The sequence below is a fragment of the Enoplosus armatus genome, chromosome 4 (genome assembly GCF_043641665.1).
Source record: "Enoplosus armatus isolate fEnoArm2 chromosome 4, fEnoArm2.hap1, whole genome shotgun sequence".
NCBI classification, from domain to species: domain Eukaryota; kingdom Metazoa; phylum Chordata; class Actinopteri; order Centrarchiformes; family Enoplosidae; genus Enoplosus; species Enoplosus armatus.
Window position 1 is genome coordinate 25407350 of NC_092183.1, and position 10132 is coordinate 25417481.

At 43.6% G+C, this 10132-nt stretch overlaps 1 protein-coding gene across 1 annotated transcript; it reads left to right on the top strand.

Annotated features, from left to right (window-relative positions):
• Window positions 1-1942: 1942 nt before the first annotated feature.
• Window positions 1943-9517, top strand: chfr (checkpoint with forkhead and ring finger domains, E3 ubiquitin protein ligase). The gene is made up of 17 exons (XM_070904598.1): window positions 1943-2048; window positions 2778-2877; window positions 3128-3237; window positions 3331-3390; window positions 3500-3691; window positions 4457-4534; window positions 5003-5177; window positions 5327-5481; window positions 5645-5807; window positions 6499-6698; window positions 6807-6923; window positions 7250-7333; window positions 7803-7873; window positions 8023-8110; window positions 8254-8361; window positions 8486-8558; window positions 9262-9517. The coding sequence occupies exons 1-17, from the start codon at window positions 1943-1945 to the stop codon at window positions 9302-9304; spliced, it is 1923 nt and encodes a 640-aa protein (XP_070760699.1). The 3' UTR covers window positions 9305-9517.
• Window positions 9518-10132: the final 615 nt, after the last annotated feature.

Below are 10132 nucleotides of genomic sequence, written 5' to 3' on the forward strand. Positions count from 1 at the left end.
GAACCGGAGGGGAGCCCCGCTGCATCAGAGAAGAAAGACGTTACGAATATAGAAATGCAAATTATACAGTGATATTCACCAGGACCTAAAATCAATGAATCAAGGCTAAACTTAAGATAATATTGTGATTTTAATTACAAATGCAACGAAGTCATCTTTTATATTCTAGAAGAAGGAGGAAGAACACCAGCCGACACTTAACAGCCTCAAGGGGGTCATATAGTTAAAAAGTGAAATAGCTGGACTTTCTTTTAAACAGCTTCCATTATGGTATATTTCTCTTCTCGAGGTGAGAGGCCGGGTGTGACTGTCACCTTCCTCACTCTGGAGTTCTTCCTGTGTAACTACCACAAGCACCTCAGTTTTGTTTTTTTTTGGGGGGGGGGGGGGTGGGGCTAAAGACTAAATGTGAAAACTGATTATTAACATGGCAAACATTAGGGAAACGAGTGAAACGTACACAATCACACACCCCTCAACCTGCTGGTTTTGATTAGTTCATTATTTTGTAATTGTATAATATTTTGAAATGTAATGTTTTGGTTCTTATGTCAGAGAAGGCAGAGAAGCTGCCCTGCAGTACCCGGGGGGGCGGGGGGTCTGCAGGAAACCCTCGAGGTTGCAGAGCTCATCGAGGCAGATGGCACCTGAAGTCTGGCTGCACCTTGCAGAGGTAATCACCCCCATGATGTGTGAGGGGAGGCGTCCCCCAAGGGAGAGCTGCAGGACCTTGTGGAGGCCCTTGTGCCTGGTTGGATGTCTGGTGCCCTGGTGGCAAACATGAGGACCACAGGAGCCCCCACCCATCACCACCTCCCCTCACCCCTTTTCCAGCAGTATCTTCTCTGAAACAACAGTAGAAATGTGTGCAAACCAAGGACATGTTTCAGGGCACATTTCTGTCTCCCTACCTGTGTCTGTTTTCGCATGCGGACGTCATCCCGCGCACACGCACACCAACACGTACGTTTAACCACACTCCCAAGCGGCCCCTCCTCTGTCAGCTGATGACGGTATATAATGTCAACCCCTGAGCTTGGCAGGAAGTGCATCTTGTGCCTAGCTGGATCATGAGGAGAAGAAGCAGTTTTATACAGAGCTGCCGGGACAACAAACTGCGCTTTTGACGCTAAGGTAGGCTGTTTGAGACGCGAGAGAAGTGCGACGTTAAGGACGTTTCCGGTTGTTGCCCTCTGCTCCTCCTGGACACACAGTCTGCCTGGCTGGCTGCTAATGTTAGCAGCCGCGTTAGCTTGCTGTTGTTATTAAACGAAGTTGTGTGTGTGTTCACGTTAGGCGTGATGATACCCCGCAGCATGAACATTGTGAAACACTTTGTCAAGATGATAGTTCACTATTGGAAATAACTTTACGTCGTCCCAGCTTGTCAACACAACACGGCTAACAACGCTAGATAGCTGGTGAGCTCAAAAGCCAAGCTAGGTCTCGTTAGCAGGTTTTGCTTCACTGGGTTCCTGACAAAACTTGACGAGAAACTCTTTTCAGTTTTTTGCCAAGGTGCACATCGATACTAACGTTGCTCCATAATCTTTTATGACTCGATAAAGTTGACTTATGAGTTCGGCAACACGTAAACCAACTGGGAGTTTAAATTCAAACTAGTACCTGGCTCCTCAAAATGTTTTGTGATGTGTTGTGGCTTAACAGAACTGTGGGACTTGAAAACTAAACCGTTGCTCAAGTCGAAGTCTTGTTGAAATAAGTGCAATCTGGTTAAGTGTCTTTTTAAATGTCAGATTTTCAACCTAGTTTGGCATCTGACATTAGAACCCATCTGGTTGCATATAAATAAAATGTCTCAGCAGGTTTTGTTTTGGGTAATTTAACCCTCTCTTTGCTACCATCTGCCTGACGCCTGTTTATAAAACGATGCAACTTGTTTTCTAACAATTCCTTTATAGAAAAAAAAAAAAAGTGGGAGATGGACAGTTACAGAAGAGGACGGCCATGGGGGAAGCTAGTCAAAGTGGACTCCAGTGAAACTGTCCTGCTCTTCAACAGAGAATGCACGGTTGGCAGAAAAAAAGGTTAGTTTCTGTATGTTGTGGAATGAACAATGTAAGGCGTCTTATTTGATTTGTTGTTGTTGTTGTTTTTGTTTTTTCTGTCCTGCTTTAAACCGCTCTAAAAGTGGTGATGCCTGTTAACAAAAGACAGTCTTGCCTGCAGTGCATTGCTGTAAGTGTCTGGAACCTTTAAAACCTCCCCCTTGAAAACACAAAGCCGTCTTTAGTGCACCAAACTTAGACAACCCCTTGTGATGATAACAAAAGGCGTCCATTGAGAACATGTGGACAGAATATTAAGTAGATTTTTTTTTTGTATGGGTTTTGCTTAAGAAAAGGTTAGGCCTATATATATATCCCCCTGTGTCTGCTTTGTTGTCGAGAGCTTTTGGGGGTCTACTTTTTTGCATTGCAAAGCGGCTAGCCTTAATTGGTTAGCTTATGTCTGGGCAATAAAAGTGTTATTTATAAATCAAGATATTTATTTGAAGAGATTGGCTGATGATGTAGAACTGTTTTGGATTGGTCAGAAGGGGGGGAAAAAAAGAAATACACATGAAAACATGTTATACTCTTAACTGCGGCAGATATGTTTATTGCCCATTATAGTGCCCCCCCCCCCCAAAAAAAAAAGGGCACTAAAAAGCTGAACAATTAATTGCATCAGCTCTGTTTTAGAGAGCCAAAGTAATCTGTATTAAGTCTATTCTGTGTTTTCATGGTGGTGTTTTTATTCATTTTTGTTGCCAGGATGTTATCTGTCCTTTCCAGCCAACAAACTGGTCTCAGGGGAGCACTGCAAGATTGTGCAAGATGAAAGCTCGGGGCTGGCGTGGCTCGAAGACATGAGGTACCGCGTGCTTAATATCTCTTCCCTGATGGATGTAGCTGAATAATATAAGTTCTGTGGGGAACTGTTGAGAGACTAAATTAAACAAGCCGTATGATTAAAAAGTGTGTTTGAAAGAGAGACTGTATTTTTTAGAGCTGTTCGAGTGTGTACCTCTGATACTTTGATACTTGTCCTTTCCATAAAACAAACACACGAAACCTTTTTCATACAGTGACACGTCCAATGGCATGTTTGTTTTTGTCTGTAGTACTAATGGCACGGTGATCAACATGTCCAAACTGGTCAAGAAGCAAACTCACATGCTGCAGAACGGCGATATCATCTACTTTGTATACAGGAAAAGTGAGCCAGAACAGAGTGAGTTGTTCATTTTGTCTAGCTATGAGAATAATGTCTATATGAATTCATAAGAAGGAAAGGCAGACAGCGTGTTCTCTTGTCACCTTGTAGACATCGCCTACGTTTACCACTCAATCAGTACGGAGCAAGCCCCTTCACAGCATGGTTATGGTAAGTAGGCTGTTCGCTCCCCACATCTCCTTTTGTTGAATGCAACCACTTTTATTCCACAGCTATATGGTGCCTCACTAGTAACCCCCACCCTGTATCTGAACTTCAGACGTGGAGAGGTCGGCCCACAGTCCTGCTCCACCTTCAGATATGTCCCTCTCCGTGGAGCCTGTAATGCTCTCAAAGGCCCCTCGTGACCCAACTCAGGAGGAACCTCAGCCCTCCACCTCCTCTTCCCACTTCTGTATTGGAAGCCCTTCTGCTTCTGGTCCCATGGCAACCACAGCCTGTCCTGACTCTGGTAGGTTCTCTGCTAACACAATGCTGAAGACGATCCATTGTGGTGAGAGGAAGGACCTTTTAGTTTTATTAGTTCATGTAGAGGGCTTGTTAATGATGATCTACAGCATGTTTTCAGTTCCTTTTTGGTAGAAGGACTGTTCTGTGGTTATGTTCTGGGCTATGTTTTGGCTAGGAGCAGTGACTTCCCAGAGTGGTTGATTGGTAACCTCCATGGTGATGACAAGGCTCCAGGAAGTGACTTCTTCCGAGAAAGAGTCCGGCATGTAAACCCCTTGTAAAATCAGGAAACGAATCATGGCAACTGACCTGATGTTGTTAGTCAGCTGATTGCAGCTGGCGTTGACAGCGCTGTCTTCTCTCTCCTGCTTTGTGCACTGACTTTTTCCCTAATCCCCACCTTCCTGTGATTAACCGAGCCATTTCCCTCCACTTTTACCGACACACCAACCTCACAAGTTTTCTTCTGTAGAATTTTTCACACCACAAGCAGCTCCTTTTTTGGCGGAGCCAGTTGCAACTTTTGCATCCCCTTCCAGCCATGTGTGTGTGGCTGCTGTAAATAGTCATGACGTAAACCATGTCACAACACTGTTAATATGTTACGACAACGTTTTATCACATTGAGATAACTACCAGTACTATCACCTAGTCTACACCTTTTTCAACGTAGTTCTTGCGTAATCTATGTACATCCAAACATGCAGTTTGACGTGTAAACAAAATTATTGGACTTTTGTTATTGTTTGTTCTTGCATCTCATTAGGCCAAGCTAAAGACGCTGCACAGGAGAAAGACATGGACCACATGGAGCGAGAAAGCAAGAGGAGGAAAACTGATGGTGGTATTTTTATTTTTATTTTTTCTCTTTTTGTTAACTCTGACATTAGATTTTGGGTCCTGTTTTCGCGGCGGCGCAAAGACCAGCGTAAGAAATGCTCTGACCGGTGTATTTGGTCTAATTTAAGCAGCACTAAGCAAGCAGTCGGTATTTTGGTGGATATCGACATCCAGACAACAACATGATTTTTCTGTGATCTTGATTGTTGAACTGATGTCGTCATGCTTCACCGTGAGTTGGCACAGTAGCTTCGGCCAATCACATCAACGCTCTCGCATCGCTGAGAGTGTGTTTGTATTCATCACTACAACCTCTGATCTGTATTTACCTTCAGCAAGCCCCTCTGCACAAACAACAAACAGCAGTGCGCGCTCGGAAATGCACTTGCATAAATAAAATAGGTCCTTTTTTTTTTTTTTTGTCTTACTGACTCAGTGTGGCATGTAATATACAGTTATTGTGTTTTTACAGATAAAGATTATGATTTTGGCGTGCCACACACCTCCAGTACAGAAGTGGTCGGTTCAACTAAGGGACGTCTTGGGAGTCTTTTGTCTAAACCACCGGTGGAAGGGACTAAGACGGACAAGATGGAGGAGACCCTGACATGCGTTATCTGCCAGGACCTACTGCATGACTGCGTCAGGTAAGATCTCAGGCACCATGGCACCCGCACAGATATCCGAGGTTTGGGGCTTGAGCCCCACTTTGTGCTCTTGTGAGGCACTTTGCACGACCACCAAAAGCCAATAATGTGTGTGAGTTTTAATTCGACGTCTCTTGTTTTCGCTTTAGCTTGCAGCCCTGCATGCACGTCTTCTGCGCTGCCTGCTACTCGGGCTGGATGGAGCGCTCTTCCCTTTGCCCCACCTGCCGCTGCCCCGTGGAGCGGATTCACAAGAACCACATCCTCAACAACCTGGTGGAGGCCTACCTCATCCAGCACCCAGGTTTGCACCGATCGGGATCATTTTAATAGCATATTTTAATCATGACAACTTGCATAACAAATAAATGGTCTCACTTAAATAGCAACTTGTTTAATTTCCATAATGTTATACATTCCAACAAATCTCATTAGAGACCGACTGTGTACACGTTTGTGTCCCACAGAAAAGTGTCGCAGTGAGGAGGACCTGAAGAGCATGGACAGCCGTAACAAGATAACTCAGGACATGTTGCAGCCAAAAGTCGAGCGCTCTTTCTCTGATGAGGAGGGAAGTTCGGATTACCTCTTTGAGCTCTCTGACAATGACAGCGACTCCTCAGACATTAGGTAAAAGGTCTGGTTTGTATTTTGTAGGGAACCAGTGTTCATTTTGGCACCTGATCCTGAATTTAGTTTTGGTCTTTTGACCAACAAATGTACATTTCAGTCAAACTGTAGACATTTGTGTTCGTTTTAGTCTGGTTTTGTTTGCCTTTTGTAGTATTCAGTTGCCATGGTTACAGGTGTGTTCTCGTCTGTCGCGTCATTGGTGGAAAAGTTGGGGAAGGACTTGTGTCCATGTGACTCTGCCATTATAACCAAACCGAACCGCTCTCTCCGTCTCTGTCGTTCTGCTCGTTCACTTGATCACTAAAATACTTTTCACTGTCTGGGTTTAGCTTGAGAGGAGGATAACGCAGTGATGTTTATTTCATGAGCATCTTGAAGAGGATTTAATGGAACAATAGCTGCCTGAAAGTAACATTGCATCGACATCCACAGGACTAAAGTTACATTAGCTCACCCTTTGTATAAATGTTTGTGTGCGGCCTGCATGTTTTCGTGTTTGTCTGTTTCTTCTGGTCACATCAGGCGACATTACTGACAGACAGATTGTTTGTGAATGCAAGATGCTTCTTATTAACGGCAGTGCATATATTTTTGGGAGTAGGTCGTAATGGTACCAATGTTGGAAGCCTGTTCAGGGAAGAAAAATCCTCACATGGAGAATTTCTTTGCTCGTGTTTTCTGTCCCCAGTCAGCCTCTGGTGATGTGCAGACAGTGTCCTGGCTACAGGATGGAGGTCAGTCAGGTGCTGTTTGCTACAACTTCAAGCTACTGGCTCCCTGGACTACCAGCGCCAACTACTGTACCTCCTCCACCCAAACCAGCAACTGAGGAGGGGTCTGCAAAGCCCACGGGGGAGCAGCCCTCAACATCCTCTGATATCCCCTCAGGTGATTTAGAGTGTAGATTGGATAGCTAACACAACTGTGAAGATCCTCCCGCCTTCCATTCAGATCTCCGCGTTTTCTCCATGTTTTCTTTTCCCGTTCTGTCTGCAGCCCCTCAGGAGTACCGCTGCCCCCCTCAGGGCTGCCATCTCATCTGCACCTGCTGCCTCCAGCCAATGCCAGACAGACGGGCCGAGCTAAACAGCCAGCAGGCTATTGCTCAACAATGTGAGTGCTCCCTCAGCTCGTTAGTCCCTCTGCAGAAATGTAATGTAATGTGGCTGATGGTATACTGTCAGTCAGAAAACTGCATGTAACTGCAGTGAATTAGAAAGATTAATATAGGAAACTAATATACGTAGATAATATAAGCCAGAGTGCTGGTGCACCTTTTTAATAGGCTGTTCAGTGTAAAGACATATTTAATATACATACTTAAAGGTATGCAATGCATGTTAAAATTAGCTGATATTCAAAGCACAGGTATGGACAGATTGTTGCAAAAAAAACCTCCATTATCCACCTCGAATGCATGATGTGCTGTCTGTTGACAGGTGTGCTGTGCCAGCGACCCTTCTGTCATATGTACTGGGGTTGCCAGAGGACTGGCTGTCAAGGCTGTCTGGCTCGATTCAGTGGTATGTACCCGTTTCAGCAAAACAGCCCCAGGGGGGGGGGTCTCCACCGTTAGGCTTATTGCTGGGTAGTGGGCTTCGACCTGTATTGGGTGATAGACCTTTTAATGTAAGGGGCTGATTCATTAATAGTGTCTGTAATTTGAATGATTCAAAAAAAAAAGCAGCAGAATATATTTTGGCGCTTTCCTTTTTCACAACAAGCACAGCATAGAATATAGTTTCATTCACATGTAATCACTAAATGTACACCATATTTGAGTAATAATAATAATGTGATAACAAGACACAGTATGAGAGTCCAAGCTCCATACACACTTCAGCAGTGTGGTAGAGTGACTGTGTGTGGGAGAAACCTGTGAGCTCTCCTTGCCCTGCCAATTTATATGTTGTAGTTTGCTAAATGTTTCGTAGTTCAAATCCACCATTTTTTTTATTTTATTTTTTTTTTAAATGTATTTATTTTTTTCAGACCTTAATCTGACAGACAAGTGTCTGGATGGCGTGCTGAACAACAACAACTATGAATCCGAGATCCTCCAGGTAAGAAGGACTATCCCCGTATGTCAACTGCTGAAACTAGAGCTTACAACCCATGCTGAGAATGTAAGATGCTTGGAATGCATGTCTGCACCCACTGTAACATGCGATGTTAAGATGCGTTTGTTTGTGCATTTCCATCCTTCCACCAGAACTACCTGTCCTCCAGGGGGAAGTCATGGAGAGATCTGCTCCAGGAGTCTTTGCAGGGCTTACAGCAGGGAAACTACTATCTGACCGGTGAGCCTTCAGTTTCAAAGCCCAAAGCACTTTCATTACACAGTAGTGGACTTTGATACAGATGCATTTCACTGCGACAGTTTGGCCACACTGTCATATATTAAAAAGAAACATGGGTAATATCCTGTCCTCGTGTCTGTCAGATTGTCGTATCTCTCCAAGTGCCATCCTGTGCTTCTGCTGTGGCCTGCGAGCATTCAAAGAGCTGGCCTACAAGTACAGACAGAACATCCCTCCATCTGAACTGTCAGGTAAGACGGACCGAAATCCTTTTTGTAGAGCCAATTTCAATGACATTTCAACTTTTTAGACTTTGACTTTGAGACTTTCACTTCATACCCATCTGACAACTTAAGTCTGATGTTCTTTCCTCAGCTGCTGTCACATCTCGTCCCGACTGCTACTGGGGACGCAACTGTCGTACGCAGGTGAAGGCGCATCATGCAATGTAAGTCTTTCTACACACAAAGCGCCGCATAAACTCATTCAGTCTCAGAAATCCTATGTGCCCTCTAGTGGGCATATTGTGGAATTGCAGTTAAGAGCAACCCACCAGTGTACCAGTGACACAAAAAAGTGAAATGCTTAAATGCTGCAGTGTATTGCTTCTCTTCTGTATCAAGTAAGCTTGTCTTGCTTCTCTACTATACTATTGGTTTATAAGTAGCCATAGTTTTATCATTTAAAAAAAATATCACACAAACCCATCTTGGGTGATTGTCTACTAATCACCCAACTAACACTTGATCATCATATATATGAAATTATAAATGTTAATGTGACATACATGACATTTAATAATGTTTTCAGGAATTATAGTTTTTTATGATATATCAGATGGACTTCTGAGCATTTATAGACCCTTATTTTGAAAAGCCACAGTTTTTTGTTTTTTTTGCATGTTGATCATTCATCCATAAATGGATGGTTGCTGAGTCATAAATCTGGCTACACTTTGGACAGTCATGACCGAGATGTGAGACACCGGGTGCCAGCCCCATGCACGTTGTTCACTTATTTTGCCACTAGAGGGAGTCCTTGTATAAACTTGGTGCTATAGTTCCTAATGTCTGCTGTTTGGAGACCTGTGTGAGACGCTTCATGTCATCTCATGCAGCTCTTCATGTATGTTTTGTTTATTTTCATTTCAGGAAATTCAACCACATCTGTGAGCAGACACGTTTCAAGAGCTGAAGGAGCTGAGTGGTTTGTTTCTTCATGTGTCAAATGTAGATAACTGAGCATCTCGTAGACACCCCCTTGTTAAGTTTTTTTTTTGTGTGTGTGTGTGTGTCCATTACAGCAAACTGCTTTCCAGATGTTATGCAATAACCTAATGCAGAAATTACAATCAATATCCATTTACAATAGTGACCAGTGTCTTACCTGACACAGGGCTGTGTGAAATAATGCTATGCACAATAACATTAAAGTTCAATGTTTACGAAAGGTTTAAACTGGTTCTTAGAGTCGAGACCTGTGAGGGCATTTAACACCAGCCACCATTTAAATTTAGGTCAATTTTTGTCTGTGGCTCATGCATTCGTCTAGTCGACCAGGTAACCAACCACCAACTGTTAGAGTAATTTATTTGTTAAAAATGCTTCCTGATGTGTCCTCCAGCCTATGTGACAGATTAAGAGCGACTGAGGCAATCTGTATGGATTAAGGCCATTTATGTACGCTTACACATGTTGGCGAGCGTGTTTTTATATGATGTCCTCCTCCAGCCTTGGTAATCGAGGCTTGAAACCCCCGATGTATATTTACTTTCTTTGATTGTGATGTATATTTACCCGTCTCATTACAGTCTTAAGATTCCAGGGCTTCCTGCGACATAATGCCAATGAAAACATCTGTATCGCACTAGTAGGTGATGCAGAGTATGACTGCAATAGTGATACTCTGTAGCACCATTTTGGGCCAAGACACAAGCTGTTTCCAAGATCCAGCCTTTAAACTATATTATAGAATATAGAACTCCCTCACCTCTGAGGGACTTTTACTTGTTTTGCCAGGGCA

Bases quoted from the DNA above. Each gene is read 5' to 3' on its own strand.
- chfr (XM_070904598.1), top strand. From the start codon at position 1,943: ATGGACAGTTACAGAAGAGGACGGCCATGGGGGAAGCTAGTCAAAGTG. The intron at 2,049-2,777 runs GTTAGTTTCTGT...TTTTGTTGCCAG, and splicing joins CACGGTTGGCAGAAAAAAAG to GATGTTATCTGTCCTTTCCA. The intron at 3,692-4,456 runs GTAGGTTCTCTG...GCATCTCATTAG, and splicing joins CACAGCCTGTCCTGACTCTG to GCCAAGCTAAAGACGCTGCA.